This window comes from Neodiprion pinetum, chromosome 3, assembly GCF_021155775.2.
Source record: "Neodiprion pinetum isolate iyNeoPine1 chromosome 3, iyNeoPine1.2, whole genome shotgun sequence".
Lineage (NCBI taxonomy): Eukaryota > Metazoa > Arthropoda > Insecta > Hymenoptera > Diprionidae > Neodiprion > Neodiprion pinetum.
In genome coordinates, this window is record NC_060234.1 from 17,943,850 (window position 1) to 17,971,564 (window position 27,715).

At 36.8% G+C, this 27,715-nt stretch overlaps 1 protein-coding gene across 8 annotated transcripts in view; it reads left to right on the forward strand.

The window, feature by feature from the left end:
• mtRNApol (mitochondrial RNA polymerase) overlaps positions 1-27,715 on the forward strand; it is a 102,298-nt gene that overhangs the window by 19,163 nt on the left and 55,420 nt on the right. For 7 of the 8 annotated variants that reach the window (XR_011176576.1, XR_006882085.2, XR_006882084.2 and 4 more), the window contains exons 3-5: positions 1,048-1,238; positions 12,836-13,023; positions 23,298-23,698. Coding sequence is in view for 3 of the 8 variants with exons in the window: in XM_046616178.2 (XP_046472134.1) it covers positions 1,048-1,238; positions 12,836-13,023; positions 23,298-23,698 (780 nt within the window). In the remaining 5 variants the exon portion in view is untranslated. The remainder of the gene's footprint in view (positions 1-1,047; positions 1,239-12,835; positions 13,024-23,297; positions 23,699-27,715) is intronic. The other variant, XM_046616179.2, reaches the window with a different exon arrangement.

The following is a 27,715-nucleotide window of genomic DNA, read 5'->3' on the forward strand; positions in this document are numbered from 1 at the left end:
GAGTTCTCCGATTTGGTCAAATCATTAGTAAGAAGCTGCTTGGATGACTGGTCTGAAACAAACTTTAATCTGTCAAAAAACGTTTTAAAAGTTATGAAAATTGAGTTTGAGATTTACAACTTTTTACCTAAGCTTCAAATGATCATTCGAAGAAACGAAAATATGGATATTGAGATACCTTCATTATTTCGAAATTAAATAATTTAAAACTGTCTAAAAATTGAATATTTTTCACAGCAGTTTTCTGTGTGAAAAGTCACCCAAAAAAAAAAAAAAAAAACACAAGGCGGGTGACTCTACGTTAGCAACCGTACGTAAACAACAATTGCAATTGATAGAAAATGGGGCACCTAATTTTTTAATAGTATACCCAATCAGAACCTAAAGGGCACCCAATTCCTGAGTAGACCAATTTTTTTCTACCGTCATTATTTAACGATTTTTCGAAGTGGATATATATTTTTTAAGATAATGAATTCGGGCACTTAATTTTTGAATAGGACACCTAATTAGCATCTAAAGAGCACCTAATTCTTGCGTAAAGCAATTTTTGCCATAGCCAATATTCCGCGTTTTTAGAATATGCGCCGCCAGCATGACATTTCGTCAGCAGCTCAGAATGAAAATTCTTTTTCATCGGTAACGGAATCGAGCACCTAATTTTTAAGAGTGAAAATTCTTTTCTTATAGGTAACGAATCGAGCACCTATTTTTTTATTACGGCAAATAATTAGCACCTAAAGAGCACCTAATTATGGTATCTGTAATGCTCGATTTTTCCAACATGGTTCTGCTAACATTACAGACGTGAGCTATATTTCGCGTTAGGTCTGTTCATCATTAACTGTTTATCTAATCAACCGATTTAGCTATCGATATAGAAATGATAAGTTGAAAGGGTCGATTAATCAATTCGTTGAAAAAAACTATTAATTCAAAGTACCAATCAATCAATTAATTGAAATTTTGATTAAACTCACGAGTGTGAATTTTCAGAACTTGTTCTAGAGGAATCAGATAATGATTTACATGATTTTATTATTGCAGTATCCGGTCAGAAAACAACGAATACAAAAGCTACCGTCCAAAAGTTGAACGCTGTCAGTGTATCAAAACTTGCTAATGAGCCTGAGATCAGATTGGATCAAGTTCACAAAATCAACAGTTTAAATAAACTACCGAGTTCCAAGACAGTTGATGCAGAATGTAAGCAAGACATGGAGCAAAAAGAATCTGAGGTATTTCCACTTTTTATACACCTGCATATAGCAATTAGTTGTCAGAAAGTAACTCCTCCGTTGATTCCAAACAAATGAAAACTGTCTATGTCTACGCAAAAAACTTTTTGGGCAGATGATCAATCATGTCTTCATTATGAAGGATGGCTGTTTAAAAATCGATACATTTTATTAATTTTCTTTACGAGTTAGTCGCACATTGAGTACTCGTTAAATTATTATAATTTTAAGCTAAAACGATCTCATTCAATATAAAAAAAATAAAAAATACTAAAATTATAATTAAAATTTCAGCTGTCGATGCTGAGTCGATTTCAAGTCGCTTCAAAATTGTTAAAAACTCAATACGGTCGTTGAGTTACAAACTACGATGGCTGGTTTCATTTCGAAGACTATAGTCTACAAATTTGAAAAAATGATCTTGACCTTGTAGTATTCGTGTTTTTGTAGGATCTTGGAAATGTAGGTCATTAATTTAACAAGTTTTTGCTGTCAACGTTTCGACTTTGATTGGAGTCATCCTCAGGATAATTTAATGCATCTATTGAAAACATCTAATTGTAATACATTGTTGGTACCGGGTCGGAACAACATTATGATATATAATAAGAAATTACAATAATAATAAAATTAACAATGAACTATGTATATAGAAACAAAGGGACACTAACCTTATATAAAGTAGTCAAATGTTATAAACAGTGAGAAGTAATTTGATAAAATAATAACGCAGTTATGATGTTTATTGTCACTTTTTTCTCACTTTCTTTATGTCCTGTCTCTATATTTTATTGATAGTTAAAAGGCGATCTGGTCAAAAGGCAACTACTCTGTCTAAAGATCGTTACTGAGAGGGGTTGGAGACAGTGGGTGGGTGGAATATAAACCCTTTGCTTGTGGAGAATGAGTGTGGATGAAAAGAAGAAAGTAAACAAATATGTATATAAACGTGTGAGCTAAGTGGGAGGTCGTTCACATCACACAAATAAGAAGGTCGTACGAATACCTTGTTGATGATTAAAATATAAACAATCAATTTTTCAAATACAATAACATTCTGTTATAAATATTGACGACAGAAAGTTGAAGGATATGAGTAAATAAAATAAACCGTTTCTTACGCCGATTGAACATAGATAAGACAGAGGAGTGATTAGATGTGTAACCGTGTGAGATAATTGAGAAGGTCGTTCTTAACTATATGATGAAGAGGTCGTTGAACTGCCTAAGCCTTCATATCCTTGATTAATTTAATATAAATTTCGCTTAAATTTTCAATGTCTTGTCTAAGATTGACAAAATTGGTATGATTGGCGATGTTATACATTTCTAACACTAGTCTATTATAATATCGAGGTTCTTTATGTAATATCTTAGCATTATCAAAGTCAAAATGGTCGCTTAAGGACATTGCATGTTTTGTTAAAGCCGTATAGTGGTCGTCTGAATCTTTGAAGTTGTTTTTAAGTTCATTGATTCTTACATTTAAGCAACGGCTAGTTTGTCCAATGTATGGCTTTTTGCAATCTTTGCAACAGATTTTATATACTAAGTTTGATTGTTTTTCCAGTGGTAATTTATCTTTCCCTGTATCAAAAAACAAGCTTGAGTCGTTGACATTTTCTCCTACAAATTGTACGTTATATTTTTTAAACGTTCTGTTTAGTGATTCAAACAAACCTTTAACGTATGGGATAGAAATGAAGGTTAAGTTGTCTTTATCTGTTGGGTTTAAGGAGTTATTGTTGTCTTGTTCACAGATTTTTTTGTACCTTTGATTGGTGATTCTATGTAAAAGGCCCGGCGGATAACCATTCCTAATTAAGACATCTTTGATTAATTTGAGATTTTTTTCGTGATAACAACTGTTGGCTAATCTTATTCCCCTATCAACTAGATTAATTATTGTGCCGATTTTGTACGATCTGGGATAATGTGAATAGAAGTTCAAATATCGTTCGGACCACGTGATTTTATGGAACCAATCGGTTTCAATGATGTACGAGTTGTTGATCATTGTTACATCCAAGAAGTTGATTTTGTTATTAAGTTCAATTTCTATTGTGAATTGTAATCTTGGATGAAAGCTGTTGAAGATTTTCAATAGTTGTGGGATGTAATCTTTAGGAACTGCTGTTAATATGTCATCCACATATCTAAGGTAAAACGGTAACGAGAACGGCAGTTTTTTTGTGCAGTGGTCTTCAAGTTCATCCATGACCATGTCTGCTAGTATTGGGAATAAGGGAGAGCCCACTGGTAATCCAAAAATTTGAGAAAATATCTTATCGTCGAATTTGAAAATAGAAGCATCGAAACATATGTTTAAAGCTAAAAGAAATTGTTCAAGTGGTACAGGGATGTTCGGTGATAGTTCACGCCAACGTTTTTTTATCAAATCAATAACCAAGTTCAACGGTATATTAGTGTAGAGTGATATTACATCTAGGGACACTAAACTGTAATTTGGTGGTAATTTGAATCCCTTGATGGAGTTGACCATATTAAAGCTGTTTATTACATGTGAAGGTGGTCTTTTTAGGCCCATTTTTATCCATGAGTTTAAAGTTTTGGATAATTTGTAAGTTGGACTATCTAAAAAAGACACTATAACTCTCACCGGGACATCAATTTTGTGAATTTTAGGTAAGCCATAAGCTCTAGGTGGCACACTGTTGTTGGTATAGATACTACGTTTGACTTGTCTGGTGATTAAATTTTTTTGTTGCCAACTATTCATTAGTGTGTTAACCCGTTGTTGTAATGTGTACGTGAGGTCATGTTTGACAATTTTATACGTGTTTTCCTCTGATAGTTCTTGTGACATTTTCGTTCGGTAGTCATTACGAGTAATACAAACGGTTGCGTTACCTTTGTCAGCTTTTAAGACCAACAGACCAGGGTGAGAAGCTCGGAAGTCTTTAATAGCGTTGAGTGCTTTGGTGTTGAATTTACCTGTTATTCGTGGATTGTGTTTAAAGTTGGAAATTTTATTAGAAAAATCAATTCTAGCTCGATTGCGTGACATCAAAGAAATTTTATGAGCGTAAGATTCAAAATCAGCTATGAGATTAGATGTAGGTATTGCATTGATTTTTATGGAAATTCCATGTTTTGGTCCCAAACTTATAGTTTCAATAACTTGTGGAGGTATAGTGACATTCGTTAAGTTTACGAACCATTTTGATTTGTCAGAGCTGTTTAGTTTTCTTTCTGAGTTTGATTTTGACTGTAAGAGATTTTTCAACTTTTTAATGTTAGAAGCTTTCATTCTTTGGAATTGTTTTTCTAAGCTGCGATTTTGTGAACTATAGAACTCATTGATCATGTCTAACGGTAATTTTTTTCCTCTAATTGTTTTATCTAGGTTGTCAAGTGTTCTTTGTGTTTTAATGATAGTGGAGTGAGTGTCGCTTATTTCTAGATTTAAAATACTTAATTGAAAACTACGTAGATTGCATTTGAATTTATGTTTATAAATAGATGAAATGAAACCTAACCTAATAGGATTAAATTTTGAGAATTTCAAATGTGTAGGCAACAGGTCTTTTTTCTTACACGTAGGTAAAAAGATCCTTCTATTCTTCATTTCTATTAGTTTCTTTGAAGTGGACATCCATCTTCTGAGTAATTTCGTCGTGGTAACGCCATGAATCAAAGAAATGTTATGAACAAAGCCCATCTTTCTCTGTGGCAACTACTTTTGACCAGATCGCCTTTTAACTATCAATAAAACATGGAGACAGGAGATAAAGAATGTAAGAAAAAAGTGACAATAAACATTATAACTGCGTTATTATTTCATCAAATTACTTCTCACTGTTTATAAAATTTGACTACTTTATATAAGGTTAGTGTCCCTTTGTTTCTATATACATAGTTCATTGTTAATTTTATTATTATTGTAATTTCTTATTATATATCATAATGTTGTTCCGACCCGGTACCAACAATGTATTACAATCAGATGTTTTCAATAGATGCATTAAATTATCCTGAGGATGACTCCAATCAGAGTCGAAACGTTAACAGCAAAAACTTGTTGTTAAATTAATGACCTACATTTCCAAGATCCTACAACAACACGTATAGTCTACAAATTCACTGAAACATTTTTTTTTTCTTTAGATGGATTGGCATCGTGGAAAAATTAGTCTTACAACATTGCATCGATTTTCATTACACTGATCAACAGTGATTTTGTTGTCTTTGATATTTGAGTTGGTCTTAGGAAGATTTGATGTCAACGACCTTAGGAGTAGGCGTATTTTTTCGAAATTGGCTCTAGTTATTTATTTTATCGATATTTTCATGTATGACTCAAAAACGCGATACTTAGATGAAAAAGTCAAATTTTTTAAATATCTCAAGTTAAAAAAAAATAGTATCATTGGCTTTAGTTATGCTTAATTTATTCAGACAAAAGTGAAATAAATATATAATATATGACACTTTTCAGGTACTTCTCTTATACAGTGTTAGGCCCTACTGATTACTTTGTGCAATTAATTACATCGAAATTACTAATTGCATTGGTAATTTGTTATTGTGAGAAAAATCAATGCTAATATATTTGTAATCAGAAAAAAAACTATTCTAATTACATTTAGGATGTGTAATTAGAAGAAAAATCGATACTAATGTTACTTCCGTGGACGTCGTTTATTCCCGAGCGGTAAGGAACAAACGGGTTCGCCTTCGCCTTTACATCCGGGGACAACCAGAACTTGGGATAGGGTTGAATAACGGTTGGGATGTTTGAGCTATCAACTATATATTAGTTTCAAGAATTTGTGGAATAGTTTAAACGCAGTGTGTAGTTCACAATATCGGGAAGAAAAGTTATACGTGAGGTTGTTGAGTGTTGAAATAGACTTAATCGTGTCGAACGTTGGAATAGGAACAATACTGAGGTAAGAGCAAAGTAGACGGAAGGTGCGCAAATGTTGGGGAATAGAAGTAGCAGAGTCGACAAAAAGCGAGTGGCATAAGTCAGAATAGAAATTGGAGGACAAGAATGAGATGTTGATAAGGATCGTGGGAGTGTGATGAGATGAGGGTGACGTGTGGCGATATGCCGGACGTAACAATAATTACATTTCTAATTTGTAATTAGAAGCAAAATCGTTGTTATTTGCATTTGTAATTTGTCATTAGAAGGGAAGTCGATATCAATTACATTTGTAATTTTTAATTCGAACAAAAGCGAGAGTAATTATATTTGCAATTAGAAGAAAAATCGATACTAATTATATTTGTAATTTGTAATTAGAATATAATGAATTAAAAAAAAACGCCCAACACTGCTCTCTAAGATTTTTGGGAACTATGTCTCTGTAGAGTCCAGCTATATCAAGCTGGAACTGCCTCATTCGAAAACCGATAAATCTCCTACGGAATAATTATGGTTTAATTAATGTCTAATTAAATGCTCTATTTTCGAATTAAATGCTCTCCATTTATTTTAAAAAACCTGTGGTGGTACCAGCTCTAGATAAACCTGAAACCGTTACGCCAAAAACCACGCGACCTAAGAGAAATTTCTAAAAACTCTTCACGCCAGAATTAAAGGCGCAAAGAATCCATGTTTAAAACATTTTTTGTAAGGCACCCCTGGGTGAGACCATCTCTCGAACTCGAAAAATCGGCGCAACTCTTTGACGGAACAAGTTTCTATAGACGTCAAAATTACTCGAAAGTTAACCCTTTGAGGGGCACATTTAACAAAAAAATCCAATCATCAAAGTCAAAGTGATCTAAAGGGCTTTTGGAGTCGCTGATTACGAATCTGAGGTTGGATTTGCGAAATTAAAGATTGCAGACGAAATTTTACAAAACCAACCGGTATATGCCAAATTTGATACACGGGGGTTATTGGGACCGCTGATTGCGAATCTGACGTTAGATTTGCGAAATTCGAGATGGCGGATCCAAGATGGCGGACAAAATTTAAAAAAATGAACCGATTTATGCGATATTTTATATGCGGGGGTTTTTGGAGTCGCTAATTACAAATCTGACATGAAATTAGCAGCAACATTCAAGATGTTGGATCCAAGATAGCGCCTATTATTTTCAAAGTCCTAAATAAAAAATGAAATATGGCGCTTACTCTCCCTCTCAGCGTGACCCAGAACTAACGACGTGGACGTGGGAAGAAACTAGGTTTTTGTTTGGTTTTTTTTTAAATATTTTTTTTCTTGTTTTTTTTTTTATTTCTGTAATTTTTTTGTTTTGTGATGATTTCTCATTTTTCCACTCAAATGGAAAAAATGTAAAGAAAAGACAAAGTTCTGTGCGACAATAGCTCTAGTTGTAAGTATTCAAGAGTTAATTTTTGATTGCGGGTTCGTATTCACCACCTAGTGGTGGAATATGGAATCATTCGTCATTTGCCTTGTGTTTTGCCAATTATATTATTTACGTACTCAGCGAACCGTAAAACATGGGTATGTCAAATTTGATTATTGAGTTTTGGGGTTAAGCAAAATTGAATTTTTTTTTTTTTAGAAAAATTCGGCCTATCAAAAAATTTGAAAAAAATATGTATAATAGTACTAGGCATAGAAAAGACTTATAAATTTTCAGAGCTCTAGCTCTATCCGTTTTCCAATAGCCGATTTTTTCAGAAGATATTGATTTTTTTTAATTGATTGTCTATAAGCATCAAAAAAACTAGTCAGTGGCGTAATTCTTCATAATAGTTAGATTATTTACCAACCTAAGTCTAAAAAATGATTTAGTACCTACAGGTTAAAGCCACGAAACATCGAAGAAATAAAAGAAAACGAAAATAAAATAGGTAGGAAGTATACTCCTAGTACCCCTCAAAGGGTTCAAGGCTCTTGGTATACTGCCCGTGCGAATTAAATGCTCCACCTCCAAGAGGGGGAAACCACCCCTAAACTCGAAAATCATTGTAAAATTGATTGTTTAATACTATTACGACTTTCAGTTATAGCTGAGAGCTCAAGAAACGAGGAGATATTTTTCAGTATTTTGGGTATTATAAAGTTTTAAGTTGTTTAATATGCCGCAAATGCAAACGGCTCATGCTTACCTGTTGTGAAGCACAAAAAAAAACAGAGTATGATTTCAGGGTAATGGCTTCCATCGTTTTACAGCACATGCTGTGAATCTATGTCGACGTATTTTCGTTTAATGTGCACACCACAGAAGAAAAGTTATAAAATAGCAGTTTTGGTTATTTGGAAAAATCTTTCGATTGAAATATTTCCTGGGGTGTGCGGTGCCGTGGTAGCCAAAATCACGGCCGCCTCCACACAATCCTCAGTCTACTGAAATTATACACGCGGTGTGTACAAATAGGTATTCTTCTATGATTCTCTAATATAACTGTTGAATAAATAAAATTGATTCTTTCCTATTGTGAAATTTAGTATTGTCAATGTGTAATATTAGCAATTGATGTGGAGTAAAATTGGTGAGTTTTTGATACATAATGAAATTTAATACAGGTCATTCGAATGAATTATCGAAGTACCCTTCGTTCACCTGCATTTTTATGATCATTAATAAATGATATGTTATTATTAACATATTTAATATAAGTTATCACTGATTCATGATTCTGATTCGTGAATGGATTCGATTCAATGGATCAGGGGGATTACGTCGGGAATTAACCGAGTTAACGTAGAGTGAAATATGGTTAGGATGACGGTGACTGATTTATACAGGTGGAATATATTATTGCAACAAATTTATGAGAGACGAACAGTTTTCAATAATGTTGACACCTATTCAAATAGCACTCCATATTGATGCACCGGAATAAAGTTACGGACAAAACCAGAAATCACTCCATGTCAATTATTCTCGGAGATCATGAATTGAATAGGGGTTTCATGATTTCTGATGGCGTCAAAATAGTAAACTATTCTGACGCTTGTGATTTTGGAAATTCTTCTGTTATCCGAGACAATTCAACAATTCATTGGTTTAGAGAAATTTAAAAATTAATATAGAATTACTTTAAAATTTGAATGGATTCTCTGGAACACAGCCTTTTGAACTGTACAGCAGAGAGCCTATGATTGTGAAATTAATTTAACGCACCTAGGAATCCTGTAACTTGTTCCGTGAAAGAGGTATACCGATTTTTTGAGTTCGGGAGTGGTTTCCCCCTAGGACTTGGCTTTCAAAAAATGTTTTCAACAGGGATTCCTAGAGTCTTTAATGAACTTTTAATTTTGGCGCGAACAGTTTTTCAAAATTTCTCTTCGTTTTTAGCGTGGGGGTTCCAGGTTTATCTCGAGTTGGCACCGCCACAGGTCTTTTTTAAAAAACGTGGAACAATTAATTTGAAGATAGGGCACTTAATGAGCTTTTAATTAGTCTCTAATTCCGACCTCAACATTTTTTCGAAATTATTCTCCGCGTCCGTTGTTTTTGGCGTTTCGGTTCCAGCTTGATATAGCTGTAATCTCGTCCGTTAAGCTGGTTATGCCAATATAGCATAACAAGTAGATACAAATCGGAAAGTTAGTCGCTAATTAAACGCTGTTTAATTTATATTTACTACATCACTTGTGTTTTCCAGTGGCTATGTAACTTTGATATGCCGCGTGTCAAATATTACCACATTTTATATTAAACATTGAAACGGTTTTTTCATTAATTCAAAGGAAGATGTCAATTTTACCCATTAGTATGCAGCACACGCATTTTTCGAACAAAAATCTGGATTTCTCTACGTTCTACTGAAAACATACTAAACTTTAATGTATTTTTACCGTTTATTCACACAGATGGTCTCTCAGTGTAAGTACTGTTTGATCGGCTATATCGATAAAATTAAAAATTTTTGACCGTCACGTGATCAGTTTGGTTGTTCGACGTCAGGGGCGGAACATTCGGGGAGGGGGTGATTTCAGGCAAGTGGAACTAACATCTATTAGCACCGACTAATCAGTGAATAATTCACGCGTGGATAAAATTTTGAATTTCTGGTCGTCGTGTGAACAGTTTGATTTTTCGAGGCTGGGGGTGAAATATTCGGCGACGGGGTGGTTCCTGGAAAATGGGACTAACGTCTATTCGCAGCGATTAATCAACGAATAATTTAAGCGTGGATATATCAACAAATTTACGTACGTACAAAAAGTTTTGCGTAATGGATTGGTTGCGGGTGGTAGAACATCAGGGGTAAGGGTGGTTTTAGGGAGACGAAACTGATCTGAATTAACAGCACAGCTATTAATTAGCGAATAAAGCTTGTGTTGGAATTTTTTGAATTCAGCTTAACCTGCACTATTTTCACTACGTGGCGCTGCTACCTTAAAAGTAAACTGGATCTGTCGCGGTTGTTTCAAAAAGGGGTGAAGCGAAACATTTTTTTCTGTAGTTAAAAAGCGTTTAATTAACAACTAATTTTCCAATTTATATGTACCTGTTATGCTATATTGGCATAACCAGCTTAACGGAGGTGCAGTAATCTGCCATCATGTGACTATCACATCGACCCTGATATCGTTTGTCCTTCCGTTATCTACCTTCCGTTTTTTATTTGCAAAACTTACAGAAACTACCCCCTCCCCCCCTACAATACTACAATAACATATAAACTAGAGCCAATCTTATATTACCATGATTTTATTAGTACATTCTACGTTCTCAAAAACACTAAAATTCATGGAAAAAACAACGGCGGCTAAAATTTTTTTTTTATTTTGTTGAACTGTGTTATGATCAACAAATACCGAAACATACAATAGAACGTCGATTATCCCAACATCGATTACATAGGTCGAAAAAAAAATTCAATTAATATTTAAATAAATAAATTATGATTCTACACATCGAATAATCACCAAAATCTTCATTTATGACTTAAAAAGTTTGCTTTTGTCTTTTTTACATTGATGTAAATAACACTGGTCAACAGGAATTTTGAGTCTGGGTTCTAGATGTCTAATTTCTTCGACCCAACTAATAAAAGACGAAATAGTTTTATTATATAGTTTGCTTTTGTATAATATAAACCAGAACAATATTTCAGAGTTTAAGAAAAATTATCTATTTTCTCAAACATTTATTGTAAATAACAAATGAACAAACTTCAGTTTCGCACTTAAATCACTTTAATTGAAATATTTAAATGCGAAACTGAATTTTGTTCAATTGTTCAATTTTCGTAAAACCCAAAATATCGTTTCGGTTTTCTATAAAAGCAAACATCTTCTAATGGAACTATTTATTCTTCTATAAGTTATGTGGAAGAAGTCAAAATTTTACATTTAGAATCCAGACTCTTTCATGTTAATTGGTGTTATCGGCATGATGACTTGGCTTATCCCGTTTTTCGAAGTGATTAGTTATTCGAACATATGGATTTTTTATTCGGTTTAGGCTGTCGGTGAAAGTTAGAATTTTGGAAAATTGGAATAGGCAAACTGACACCTTACATCTTGTAATGTAATGATTTCCGATATGCCCGACGTACACGCTCGCTTGCATTTACCATCTAGTCTTCACTCTTCTGTTTTATTTCTTCACGTCACAAAGCCGTAAAAGAACGCGCCCCGGCATTGAATTTTACATTTTATTTCTTAATTTACGTTCTTAACTTTGAAGCCGCCTCTTGGCTAGTATACTGGATAAGCTGTAGTCAAATAATATAAATGTAGGTATACATATTTGAATATACAATAAAATCACCGGCGGTCTAAAGGTTAATGAGTTCGACGTTCAGTTTTTCGAATTCGAAGAGCAAACCTCATATTCTTGCGCACCTCTTTCACACGGAATATCGCTGTTCGGTTATCCAAATGGTACCCGGTCCCAATCAGATAATCTAATCGACACTCTACTATATTTAACCGTTTACAAAATGGTCTTCTGAATAATTGGATCCATTGCTCAAAGCGATTTAAAATGAGACGCAAATAAGTAAGCTCTTAATGATGATTCCATTATTTTCTGTTTTTGAATTTTCAAAGAGATCTTCGTAGCTTATTAATATGATACTTTGATAAATACTCAGTGTACAATTATCTCGTGATAAAATCCCCAGCCAACTGTTCAACAGTTTTTTTATAACAATTTTTGTCGGCGGGGTGTGAAGCACCTCAGTCTGGCAAGTACGTGATTCTACAAAAGTGTGGCAAGTAAGGGTTAAGTCTGTAATTAATATTCTAGTCTTTGACTAACAACTTTTATGTCACATCAAATGAACTATTGATCAAAATTAACGTAGCTTCCACAATCTGTTTTTAATTTTGTTGCTCATTTCGAGTGAAACATGATAGTCCTTTTGTTTTCAAATTCAACTTTAGATTTTAATTTTCGAAACTTTTCCACATCATATCGATTCATCACAGTCCACTTTATCGACCTCAAATCGCAAACACTAACACTAGTAATGTTTTACGTCCACAAAAATATGCATCAGTAAAATTGAAATCGGAGTGTCTACAATAGTTTTACACCGTCTAAAGGATGAAAATCAATCCAAGTAATTCACTAGGTTTCTTTTGTCTAATTATTCATGTGTCAGACTATTTTTGACGATACCTTCTGTTATTTACCAGTGTCTTACTTATGAAATTTACAAACATATCTGATCTACACCACAGGATTCAGGCTATCAAAGTAATTTGCATAACGACGATATTGAAGAGGACCATATGGTATACGGTTCCTCGGATCAAACTATGCTGATCAAGAATGCATTGGTGTTAACCACATTAGAAGATTATTCTCAAGATGCAGTAGACAGAAGCACTACCGATTCTCAACCTAGCAATGCGACGAAATCGAAAAAGTAAGTATGAATATATAGTGGAAGAGAGTATATCAACTTTTGTTCACTTAATTTTCACTGGGATCTCCTTTTCGTCACACACAATTCACTCGTTTTTGTTATTCAAGAATTGCCTCTAGTTGTTTAATAATTGCTGTGAATAATAAATTATTGTCACAGTCCTCAAGCAAGTCATAAACTGGGTAATTAATATTTTGAAAATACCTGATGTTCGATACCCTAATATTGGTTTTATAAAACAATGTCCATTAGGAATAATGATTCAAAGTTAATAAAATATAACTGCTATCAACAAATCAAGCCAACCTTCTTCGAACCGTTATGAAAAGCAGACATTTTTGACAATCTACTAAAAGTGCATAAAGATGTTTTGTGTAAGTCGTATGCGAATCACCTGTACGAAATCGACGGAGAAAACCCTAGGGACTCACTCCACTTCTCTAATACTTTACCCAGATTCATGACTAATAGAGGACACCCGGAACGACTCAAAGCAAATAATACCGTTTGATGCGTACAGACCTGCTACTCAATTTAGCTTGCTGAATATTACAAACTTTCGGATAATTATAAATGCGGAAAAATATGCGGTACAGAATGAGAACCACTGTGAATTCTGTAATAAGATCAACAATTTATTGCCGGTCATCGTGAAATGCGATTTACACACAAAAAAAATTTGAGTTTTATTCATAGGAAAGTCACAAACGAAAACTTCAATACACTAAATGTTCTGTGAAACCCAGATCCAAGCGAACTCAAAAAGTTCATGCTGATCGCGACTAGCCAAGCCAAACCTTCTCAAGAAAGGAGGTTGTATATTAGACCTGTCCTTAAGAAGGGCAAAATCGCATTTTAATGGCCTTACCCCCCAAATTGGTTCGAAATAATTTAAAAAAAAAATGTCCGAATTTTTAAAAAATTTTCCCTCCATATTTACCCACGCCTAGGAAGCCTTTCTTTTTCCCATAAGAAAAGCATTGGTTTTTTGGGATTTTTAATAGTTTTTTTACCGCTGCCGTAATTATCAGCTGAAAAATCGCAAATTCTCAGAAAATCTTGACAGTTATGTTACCTTTTTGTCCAATTTTTTGGAATTTGATACAAGCATTTTTGGGCTAGATCGATCACATCTTTATTCTCTAAAAACGCGGAAAAGAGTCGATCGATCTAGCCCAAAAATGCTTGTATCGAATTCCAAAAAACTGAACAAAATGCAGCATAACTGTCAACATTTTCTGAGAATTTGCGATTTTTTAGCTGATAATTACGGCGGCGGTAAAAAAACCATTAAAAATTCCAAAAAACCAATGCTTTTCTTATTGGAAAAAGTAAGGCTTCCTAGGCGTGGGTACATATGGAGGGAAAAATTTTCAAAAATTCGAACATTTTTTTTGAATTATTTCGAACCAATTTGGGGGGTAAGACCATTAAAATTCGATTTTGCCCTTCTTAAGAACAGGTCTATTGTACATAGACGTAGGCATAAAATTAGTTATAAGATGATTGCAACTTCAAATTTTACGATTCATACTTACAACTGCAGCAAGAAAATCTTACGAGTATATTAGGCTGTTTGAAAAAAGCACCACCTTCCAATTTTTTTTCGCGAATGCCTTTTGAAATTTTCAAGATGTAAAATGTTTGCCACAGCCGTAAGGAAGACGTATACAATCAACTTTGTATCATAAAGAGCGAGATTGCCTCGATCGATATGTCGGAAGAATAAACTACATACATACACTATCGAAATGTGGTAAACGCGCGACAATTCTGTCTCGTACTTAGAGGGCGCCACCGGCAATCGAAGCGATCAAAGTGAAGATCGGAGCGCTCGGCGCGAGAGAGCATTGCACAATTATCACCCTGCGCAACAAGTTGCTGTGCGCGGTACTCGGAGCAGCAGATACACCCATTAACAAAGTGGTGTCGAAACCCGGGAAATTATAGAAATAATTCAGAACGGTAAGGGTGCGAAGCGTGTAAGTCGGATAATTGTGCAGTGCTTCAAACGAGACCAGCACTAAGTTCTCGGATACACCATGGTGCGTGGACGTCCGCATGACCGACCACCTGTGCGAGTGCGCGTATGGCCGTGCGGCCGAATGGTGCGACGACTCCCAGCTCGCGAAATGGACAAAAGAAACTGGGAAAACGTGACTGACCCGGCACAGCTTCACTCTCAAAGGCGCGCTCGAGACAGGGAAGACAACGAGCGGGACAGCATAGCGGCGGAGGAAATAAATCCAGCGCCCATGGACCTGTCAATAGAAGGGCATAACGAGGTCGTCGAGCATCGTTTAGGCCAGAACCAACTTCATCGAGAAGGGAGCAACCCCTAGATCGCACATCAACCGCTTATTGTCGTTACACCACGTGAATTGCGCGCTACAAGTGTGATTCCAGAAATGGCTTGTAAACGACGGCTGAAGCTAGACGCATCAGAACAACGCTTATCTATCAAACGCAGAGCCATCGATAAGAGAGAACGACTTAAGCTCGAGCTGGATGATAGAGGCTTGGCGGAGCAGTTGGAGGGAGATGCTAAGTCAAGTTGTAGCGGAAACCTAGCAACGCGGGGTCCGACGGGCAATCATGCGAGCTCGAGCCCACTGTATATGACCTTAGACGACGCGAACGAAGACGACCGCCATAGCAAGGCAGGGACACCGGCTGTATCGGAGCAAAGCGCGCCAGCAACGGTGGGGAAAAGCGGGATCAGTATACGAATCCCACGATTTCGGACCAAGCTATACACAGATTGTCAACCGTTAAATCGCCACCGATCTTCAGTTGAGATTCGCGAGAGGCTCAGATTCAAACACACCTTCGATTTGTCGATCCAACTCGGCGGATATACCGATGCCGAAAACATCATCCGATCATACGATTGCTTGAAGGGAACAGCGATGACAACAGTAAACTCGCTTATGTCAACGAAGATCGAGTCACATAGAAGCGTACGGCTTATGGGCCGCTTGAAGCAAAACTTCCCGCGACTCGTAAATCCGTAAGATGGCTCTACCGTCGGTCGACAATAGAGAGTTATCACGATCACCCCAACTCGCCGGTCGGAGCCAACACACCGACACTGTACGCATTAGTATAGAGCGCTGTACGTGAGCCACACAAGCAAAGGCGCCACTAGCGACACCTAGCTGTTGGGGTGATAGCTCGTCCGAGCACCCCAACTTTTCTTGCTTCAAAAAGCCTGCAGGCCGTACGCTTCTATGTGACTCGATCTTCGTTGCTTATGTTGACGGCCGCGAGCGCCAAGCCCTTAATGAAGCTCTTGGAGATGAAATACGGGAACCCGGACAGGATAGTGCAACAGGTCATTGAGGATATGAGGGCCGTACCCAAAATTGGAACGAAATCTGGAGATATCTTCGAGTTGTCGACCAGGGTAGAAGACTGTGTGGTGTCTATCAGGGCTGTCAATTACATCGGTTATTTTCATAGCCCCGAGCTAGCGCAGAAAATAGTTGATAAAATGCTACACCCGTTGACGCTATTTTACAATCGATATGTGAGTACTTCACCGTTAGAGAAGCCCTGACTCATTACAATATCTCAGTTCCTACGGCGGGAGGTAGAGATGGCGTACAGAGCTGGCGTACAGAGCTGGCACGAGAGTTTCGAGAAGCATTGCGAGTCGAAATGTCAAAGAAAACAGGGCAACAAGGGCAAGTTGTGGGCGTAAAGGCCCGATGCGATGCGCGCTATTGGTATTGCACTTAAATTTAGAAGCGAGCAAAAGCGACGCGCATGGATCCAATACCGTCGAATCACGAGGAATTGCGATTCCGACGAGCCCATGTGTGGTTTGCGATAAATTGGGGCATGGCATAGCAAACTGCAGAAATTCCGCGAGAGTATCGGTCGGGGATAGGTGAAAATGGGTCGTGAAACTCTGCTTCAGGTGCCCATCGAGCGGCCATGCTAAAAAAAATTGCAAAGGTAAGATGCAACATAAGTAACTGCCGAAAACCAGACCGCAACCTATTGCATAAAAAGGCTACTCGAGCGGTAGACAGTAAGGAGGGCAAGGTCGACAAGTTCCAGAGTTGGGGAGGCACAGGACATGTGACTAGAACGCGTACGCAACACGTACGTGATGGAGTCAGGAAGAGAATTATTAAAAATACTCCCAGTAACATTGATCGGCCCTATCAATAAAAAAACTGACTTACGCGCTTATGGATGAACGGTCGACGAATTAGAATAACGCTAAGTGGAGTGGTTGAAGTACAAACAAGAGATCCCACAAGTGAGTCCGTGAGCCTGGACGTCCGTGGTAAATGGCAGAAAGAAATTTACACGTTGAAGGGAGCGAGAACAGTCACCAATCTCTCGTTACCGCGTCAAAGCCTACTATCGGAAGATGCAAAGGATATTACCCTGGGCGGCGTCATACTAGACTTTTACGATAACGTCACCCTGGCAATACTTATAGGCCAAGATAATTGGCCTCTTACAGTCACCAGAGATATTCAAGTTTCGAGGAACAACTCATTGGGGCTCTCCTAGACACTATTGAGTTGGACGCTACACGGAGCCTCCCATAGACGCAACAGAGGAGCACCATCCGGGTGCGTAATGACGCTAGGCGGGCTTGCGAACAGATTCCCTTGCGTCAAACAACATGGATGATAACCGCGTACACGAATTAGTAAAGTCAAGTTTTCAATTGAAATCGCTGGGAATAATGCGGTTAGACAGAATCAACCGACGAGACGAACGCGTGATCCAGCTAATAGAAACTTTGACACGCGGTGTACCGAACGGCTGGGAAACCGGGCTACTATGAAAAAGCGATTTTACCTCGCTACCGCCCAGCAGATAAAACGCGTATAACAGGCTCATGACCTTAGAGAGGAAACTGGGCAAAGATAAGACTTACGCGGAGACGTACTACACTGAAATGCAGAAACTCATCGACCGTGCGTACGCTCTATTGGTAGACAAGCTGGAGGGTGACCCGAAGACAACCTGGTATCTGCTACATTTCGGGGTCAAGAATCCGAATAAATCAGGCAAACTTAGATTAGTGCTCGACGCTACCGCCCGATCACAGGGCGTATGGATAAACGACCGGCTGCTGCCGGGCCCAAACTTACACCCGTCTCTCTTTAGCGTGCTGCTACGATTCAAGCAAAGATCAGTAGCGCTAAAGGGAGACGTGCGAGATATGTTTTTACATGTAAAAATACGACCAGAGGATCAACACGTCCAACGATTCCTATGGCAAGCTCATAACCGTATGAAGTCGCTGATCTTCGGAGTAAAATCTTCTCCGTCAACAGCACTTTACGTCAACAATAAAAATGCGGACGAATTCGCGAATGAAAGACCAAAGGGGACAGCAGCTGTTGAAGCGAAACTTTACATGGACGACTATTTGGACAGCGTTGACACGATAGAAGAGACGATCGCATTGGCCAGGGACGTCATCAAAATCAACGACTCAGCCCGGTTTAAAATGCATAGCTGGGCGAGTAACCGATGTCCTGGTAGCTGCACCAGCCTAATCAGCCCATTAAAAAAAACCAGGCTGAAGATTTTCTTACTTTTTTATGACTAATTTATTACCACAATACTAAATTTATTACCCCTACTAGTTCAGCGTAATCGTCTTGTGGCGTGGCATTGGTCGAAGCTGCATCAGCCATATCGTAACTTACCTATATTTCACACCATCAAGGTGTACCCTGTCACAATTTTTTACTTTTTCATTACTTTTTGAGGATATCAATCTAACATAAGGAATGCGAACCCATAAGGAGGTAAACAACCCTTATTCCCTAATTCCATGAGTAAATCAATTGATTGCATTCGACGTTTGTTCGCACCTGCAGGCATACAGTTATGTGCACTGAGACATTTTGAGTTATTGGGGGTGCAGCAGGATGCGGTAATAAAAAACGTGCCCCGACAATGTCCGGTTTCACCGAATTCCGTCGACATCTCGCGCGACTGATATATTTTACCCACCTCTGAAGATCTTTCCAGTTTCAAAAACCAAAGTACCCTTTGCGAACGGAATCGGGTGAAAACGGATGTTACTGGGGTCAGTCATTTTATTACCACAACCCGCTGCACCCCAAACATGCAAAAATGCTTTCCGGCACAACTGAGTACTCCTGGGAAAGAGGTGCTTTGGTTTCTGAAACTTGAGAAATCTCCATAGGTGGGTAAAAAATATCAGTTGCGCTAGATGTCTACGGAATCGGGTGAAAATGGATGTTATTGGGGTCAGTCATTGTATTAGCACAATCCACTGCACCCCAAACTTGCAGAAATGCTTCCTGGCACTCGTAGGAAAAGGGTGCTTAGGTTTCTGAAACTTGGAAGATCTCTATAGGTGGGTAAAATGTATCAGTCGTGCAAGATGTTAAACGAATTGGGTGAAAACGGAAGTTTTTGAGGTCAGTCATTTTATTACCACAACCCACTGCACCCCAAACGGCCGAAAATGCATCCCGACACAACTACGTACTCCTAGGCAAAAGGTGCTTTGGTTTTTGAAACTTGAAAGATCTTAAGAGCAATCAATTTCTGTCAGTACTTAGCCTGAAAGATGATTTATTTATGGAATTAGGGAATAAGGGTTCTTGACCCCCTTATGGGTTAGCATTCCTTATGTTAGGTTGATATTCTCAAAAAGTAATAAAAAAGTAAAATATTTTGACGTAAGGTACACCTTGATGGTGTGAAATATAGGCAAGTTACGATATGGCTGGTGCAGCTTCGACCAATGCCACGCCACAAGACGCTTACGCTGAACTAGTAGGGATAATAAATTTAGTATTGTAGTAATAAATTAGTGATAAAAAAGTAAGAAAATCTCCCGTTCGGTTTTTTTTAGTGGGACGATTTGGCTGTTGCAGCTACCAGGACGTGAGTAACCGTGAGGTAGTCTCGAAAAACATATCGCCACATGATCGCGTAAAGAAGACGGTCAATCTCACGGCAAAGGAACACCGGTATCATTGTGAAAGAGTGCCAAGCTTAACTTGGGACCCACGAACGGATATGTTCGGTTTCGAGACCGATTTTACGATGATACCCACTAAATTATTCACAACTGAAAAGAGGCCCACAAAACGCGAGATGCTACAAATCTTCATGTCTGTCTTCAACCCGCTAGGCTGTCTGTCGCAGTAGAATTAAATTAGAAGAGGATTTGGGTGACGCCGATTTCGCAAGTTGGAAAAGGTGGATTGATGACCTTCCATCCATTAAAAAGGTGGAAATACCGCGTTGCTACCTGATCTGTAATGTGGAGGTATGCAAGAACAATCTCCACGTGTTTTGTGATGCTAGCAAATTAGCCTACGCAGCCATGATTTACCCTAGGATTCAATACGTCAATAGCCGCGTGGACGTTAAATCAGTGGCAAGCGAAGATCTTGTCTCTACGATAAAGGTGCTCTCCATTCCACGTCTAGAGCTACAGGCCGCGCTAATAGCTGGCCGGTTGACGACCGTGGTTCAAAATGAATTGGAAATCACCATACAGAGTCGAAAGAGATTCGCGTACTAATACCAAGCTGTCGTCTCACACCGCCTGCCGAAATGCCGCCTGAACATGGACCGAAGCAAACATCAGTAGACGAAGCTGATGCGCAAATACCAGCTTCGGAAGAGAAAAAACCTGAAACAAGAACCATAGTATCGGAGTTTATTGGCTGCTGTGTCGAAAGCCCGGCTGCTGGACTGCCCGAGCTCCAAAGGTTTTCTTCGTGGACACGGCCTACACGCAGCCCGGCCATAGTCCTGCTCTTTGCGAGCAAGTGCCTAAGGCGATACTACGAAAGAAAGGACGGTTCGAATACGCTGAAAACCCAACGACATAGGACAGCTCGTCAAATCGGCGGTGGAGAGGCAAAGGACATAGTTTGCATAATAGACCCAAAGTTCATAAACTCCGCGGAACATCTATAACAAATCCATTCGTGGAACAGATTGTGAACGGTTTGCATAGAGACGTTATTTCTTCTTCTTCTTCTTCTTCTTCTTCTTCTTCTTCTTTTTTTTTCTTGTCTAGAATAGGATTTTCCTTGATAAATGTTATTTACATTGTATCGATTTCTCAAGGAGCGGGTGCACGTAGGGACAAGCTGCTGCGATTAATGGTGTTAATAAGTGCAAGTAGAAAAGAAATATCGGTATTCCCATCTTAATTTACTTTGAGTTGTTAATAAACTGGAACAAAAATGTAATTTTCACCTTAGACATAAGACATTTCACCGACTCAAACCTCTCATATAAATGCAAGGTGACGAGGCTGGATGTTGAGCATATTATTACTTGAAAGTGTAATCTCGAAATTCCAAGGATATTCAGTCAACTTTTCCTGAAGACATGGTCAAAATAGTAAAAGAATGGCAAAAATGTGCAAAAATCGCAATTTCCGACGTGGCGCACCACTCACAAAAATCTGTAATAATTCGTGGGGGTACTATACCTACACCTAAAGCAATGAAATGAAGAAAAAAAAATGTTTGTTACACCCACTCGATTTCAAAATATAACAATTTCTAACTCAAATTAATGTTTTTCGGCACCTTGGGAGTGGTCCTTCGCGTCCAAATTAATTCACGTAAATGGTCTTTTGGTAATGGATATTCATAATTTTCTTCATAAGGATCCGTCAATCGAGTCTTGAGATAAAATATGAAATGCATTAAATGTCATTTTTCATGAGTGAGAAGCTGGTCGGGGAATGCCAGTTTTTGATGTGAGTAAAACCGTTAAGATTCTTTGGCGACTTTACGGCTGGGCCCAGCCAGCCATCATCAGGCTATTTATTGGAAGAAACAATTTATATAATTACAAAGACTTTAGTAGGTGTTCATAGAGTATAAATATATTGAGAATTTATATTTAATTTTATAATCAAAGTTGAAGAAAGGAAACTTACATTAAAAAAAAGTATTAAGCATCACCAAAAGAATCCTAACGGTTTTACTTCCATCAATAATTGACCTTCCCCGACGAACTTCTCACTCACGACCTCTAAAAGTTGATTGTATACGTCTTCCTTGCGACCCCGGCATTCATTTTACATCTTGAAACTCTCAAAACGCGTGCACGAAAAAAATCAGATTGTCATATTTTTTGAACCACCCTATGTTATACATATTAGAGTGGTCCTTGGAAAGGTCATGATTGAATTTTGACTGTCGTACCTCCCAATTCGGTTCCAAATAATTCCTCCATTTTTTCAGATTTTCACCTCAACTTTTATCCCTGCCGCCATCGGGATGGATTTCCTCATTTAAAATACACATGTTTCAGATACATCCTTCATACATATTTCATTGCAAGAGTAATAATGTTCAAAAAAATCTGTGACTGCGAGGTTTATATAAATTATATAAATACTGAGTATAAGTGCTACTATCTGAGAAAAATTCAAATCACCCTACCAGACAATCTAGACGAATTGCACTTCCTCTAAATAATTATAAAAACAAATCACATTTCATGGGTGTACAATTGGTCGCGATTGCCTGATATGATGATGTGACTTTTTTCTCAGATATTAGCACTATCGCCCACTAGAACTTCGCAGTTACAGATTTTTTTGAACATTATTACTCTCACGATGAAATATATACGGAGAATGTGTCCGAAACATGTATATTTTGAGGGCAGCGTTCGGTGAAATATTCGTAAAAAATAACCGAAAAATTGACTTTCGGTTTTTTACAGAAAAACTTTCTTTAAATGAGGAAATCCATCCTGTTGGTGGCAGGGGTTAGAGTTGAGGTAAAAATCTGGAAAAATTGAAAAATTATTCTTGAATTATTTGTTGAGATTGCCTGGTATAATGATGAGACTTTTTTCTCAGGTAGTAGCACTAATGCCCACTAAAACCTCGCAGTTACAGATTTTTTCGAACATTATTACTAATACATCAAAATATGTACTGAGAATGTGTCAGAAACACGTGTATTTTAAATGGGGAAAGCCATCCCGTTGGCGGGAAGGGTTAGAGTTGAGGTAAAAATCTGAAATGATTTGGGAATTTTTTTTGAATGATTTGAAACCGACTTGGGGAATAGGACAGTCGAAATTGAAAAATGACCTTTTCAAGGACCACCCTAATAAGTGTATTATTCTCATATATTTGCATTATATACTACTATTCATAAAAGCAAAGATTTATACTCTTTACTCTAAATATTGAATGTTTATTTAATCTATTCTATATTCGTGTTTTGATAAGTATGTTCTGTTTCACTCGAAATTCGTTTAAATAACAGGAAGAAAGAGAAAAAATCAAAAGCTCACACCGATGGACACAACAAAGACGAGAATATGAAAATGAAAATTAAGGAATTAGAAGAGCTGGGTAAAAAAACGAGTTTTGAACGCAACCTGCATGCATATCTGAACGTTTGCGTCAACTGTGGATTGACATCCGAAGCATCACGCACATTATTATGGTATAGAAAACGAGGAAAGTACTTGAAGTATGTACTTAGAGGTCTTAATATTGTTCACTACAACACTATATTACATGGATTTGCGTCAGTCGGTAACCTAGAGAAGTTGAAAGTGTTTTTGCGAATCATAGCTCAGGATTCGTTGAAGACCAATTCACAAACGTACGCTGCTGTATTCGAATGTGTGGGGCGTATCGCAGACCATCAAAATCACCAAGGTAATTACTCAATCGTTTCACAAGTTTGACTCGCTGTATTCCACCGTTATACAGGGTGGAAGACATATATAGGGTATATCCCTAAATCAGGGAGATGTTAAAATTTTTTTTATTCAAACTTTACAGGTACCTGTATTTAGTGCACATCTAACAATGTATCATGGAAAATCACAAGATCTTAAAATTTGTTGGGTTCCCTTAAAATAATACAATTATATACTATGATTTTCTGAAAATTGAACTCAGAAAATAAAAAATATGAATAATAGCTTGACTTTTTATTGCTGAGTTGTATTCTTCGGTGACAGATCATTCTAAAGAGTACTTGAGAATTTTTCGAGAGAAAGAAATATTGAAATTGGATCAAAAACACCAGAGTTTACTAATTTCGAATGTGCTAATAATAAATACTTTCCTGATATTGTTGATACCTAAGTTTGTGTTATTAGAATTTACTTATATGCATTTCTGTCACATGGTAAGAATGTTTTTTCTTTTGCGTTCAATATTATTGACGTAAACGGCACTGGTGAAGATTTTTTGAACGGGGAAATGGCGCCGTTAAAATATTACGTAACCCTCGCAATCCGAGGATACCAATCGTACGTTGCTTTAAAGTTACATGGAATTTGCGGTGATATATACGCTCAAAATGTATTTATTTTCGACACAACCATAATGTTCACTTTTTTTTACCTGAAAACGGAACGAAAGTGGCATATTATTCCCTCTTTATTTGTTTCCCTCATCTTTAAGACAAAAGTAGCACTTTTCTCCCATATTTGCAATTACTTTTTCAGTTATTTTGGCTTTCCCTTATTTTCCATTTTGAAGTACATCTCTCTGTATTATTATAAACTTTCAATGTTTTCTTTTTCTATCCTTTATTTTACTACAATCTGTCTCTGTTGACAATAAGAAGTATGTATAAAATAATGACATGGTATCATGTGAACTCTTTCCCAGTGGTCCGTGTTCCTTCAAAATTTATATACATATAATTTTATTTAAATATTGAGTTATCAGTTGAATTTTCAAGGAATAATTATTTAATTATTTCAATATCTTGTATTTCTTCAGTTTTGTAACATTGATTATTTCAGTAAGTAGATATGTTGCTAATTCGTTCGGATGTATTTCTAGTTTCTCCTTATATTTCTCGAAATATCTTACTCGCTTCTTTTACTGTAGGTATTCCCAAGTCTTTTCTGATTATCTGATTCGTCAGGAACCATGGACCATTTACTGGTACTCTCGGTACTTTCGCTTGAAATCTTTCCAAGATTTCAATATTTGAATTATATGTAGATTCCCACAGTTGAATGACATACGTCCAAACTGGCTTGAGTACACTTTTATACAGTAAGATTTTCTTTTTAAGTGTGATTTCTGATCTTCTACCTAGTAGCCAATATATTTTTCGAAATTTCGAATTCAATTGTTTTCGTTTAGTCCATAGGTATATGAGGTCTCCATGTTAATTTCTGATCCACGTAGATTCCCAGATATTTAATGTGGAATGATTTTTTTACTAATAAATATTGACAGTTTTATTGTTTTCCTTATTGTGAATATGATATGGTTTGATTTTTCTTCGTTTACTCTGGTTCTCCATAATTTCAGTCAGTCTTCTAGTTTATTCAGCTAGCCTTGCATTTTGTTTGTAGCTAAAATTTCAGTTTGCTGGCAACAGAGTACTGCTGTGTCATCTGCGTACGTAGCAGTGTTTATATCATCTGAAGTTGGTATGTCTGCAGTATATAATAAATACAATATTGGACCAAGAACACTACATTGGGGTATTCTTGCCTTGATTTGAAATAGTTCAGTTATTTCATTGTTTATCTTCACTTAGAATGTTCGATTTAATAGATAGAATTCAAGAAAGAGAAAGAAAGGCTCCGAATAATATTTTTTAAGCTTAATTAATAAAATAATTTTTCGAAATCACCAATTTTTCGAATTTACATTCTTTCAACAATATTCTTCTCGTAAAAAAATGATTTGCACATCCGCATATCATTCATTAGACGGCTTTGCTTGTCTTACGTGGCTTCTCATCGGAAGCAAGGATTCAAAAGGGTAAACACAACATCTACACATTATAGTCCTCCATATACACAGTGCTTGAAGAGAAGAAACTTCTTATTCACACATAAACCGGGCACAGGAAAACAAATTCGAATTCACTGGTGATGAGAGAAATTAACGATAACAGAGTCAGGGCGGCTAGGTGGTCTAGTGGAGTAAGGCTCCGGTCAAGCATCTCTAGACGCCAGGTTCGAGTCCTGGCTTCGTCGTTAATTTTTCGAAACCACCAATTTTTCGAATTTACATTCTTTCTTAATTAATAAACCTTTGTGCCAAACTTTACCGAATGCCTGAGCCACATCTAGAAAAGCAGCATTGCAGTACATTTTGTTTTCTAATGCATCTCTTATTTTTGCAGTAATTCTGTTCAATAGTTGCGAAAACCAAATTGGTGATCAGGAATCAATTTTTTACCAGTAATAACTTCGTTTAATCTTTTTAAAAATATTTTATCTTATGACTTTTGCCAATATAGGTTAGAAGCTTATAGGTCGATAAGGTGTTATCGATCCAGGCTCCTTACCCGGTGTAGGAACAACAATTATTTGAACAACTTTATATTGATTAGGAAAGTCATACAATCGAAAACAAACATTGACTAGTATAGTTATGAATCCCATCGATTTTAGTGGCACGACTTTTCACATTATTCCATTTATTTGGTCATAATCAGGAAACTTCCTGTACTTATGTAAGTGTTTTTATAATATTGATTACTTCCTCAACTTTGACGCTTTTTATTGGTGTCTCATCTTGAGTACCTATAAGTAGTATATTCGTGTAATGGATTTTCTTCTTCTTCATCTGTATCTTCCTGGATTGGTGCCTCAAAGACCTGAGATAGATTTTCAGCGAAACATTATGCCTTATCTTCATTTGATCCAGATCATTTACCATTACGGCATTTTATTGGCTCCATAAATTTTTGTGGTCTACTGAGTTTTTTAGTTGCTCTCCATAACGAATAATCTGCTGCTTTTGTTGGCGATAATTTACTCAGATATTCTTGAATACTGTTATTCTTACCTCTATGAAATAGTATTTTAAAATTTTTGATTGCTCTAACGAGATCAGTTTTTGCATGTTTTGATCTTGTTTCTTGCCAAATCTTTTTCAATTCTCTCTTCTCTTGTATTGTATCCCTTATGAATTTTTGTATTTTTTGGGTATAATATCGTTGTTCGAGGGTTGGTGTAGCTTCAGAAACAGCTGTGTGTAATAATATGTTAAAATGGTCGATAGCATTTCCTATATCATCGGCTGTGTTGAGTGGAATATTACATAAAAGGTTATTATCTATAATTTCCCTGTATTTTATCGAGCCCGTTTTTTATTATAAAGTTGATTTGATTTCCTTATTTCCAGTATTTACGATTCAACTCAATGATAACCGGTGAATGTCATCTTACCATTCCAAACAAGATTCAGCCGTGATATAATTACATTTGATACCTCCAATTATTGCAAAGTCGATCAAGTATGGTTTTTTACCTAAGTCAGATGGCCAGTACGTTGGTTCTCCGGTTGATATTGCTTTGCGATTATTAGCTTCAATAGATACGTAAAGTTATTTACCCCTTGGCGTTGGAGTATTTGACCTTGACCCCTACCATGCATGTTTGGCATTATAATCTCTACCATCTATAAATATATCTCCCAGTGTATTGAAAAATGTGCTGAACTTATTTTGATCGATTTTATGTTTCGGTAGACAGTAAATTGCTGATATCACTAACGATGCGTAATTACTTTAAAAAATTGGCGTTACTTAATATTTGAACGGTGCCTTATGTCTTTTCCCAATTTTCATTCCAACAGTTGGGCTCATTCATCCTTAACTAAAAAATAATGTAATTGCTAGAGAAAACATTTTAGAGTATGATTGGATCGACGATTTCTTTTGAAATTATCGAAGTTTATGACGAA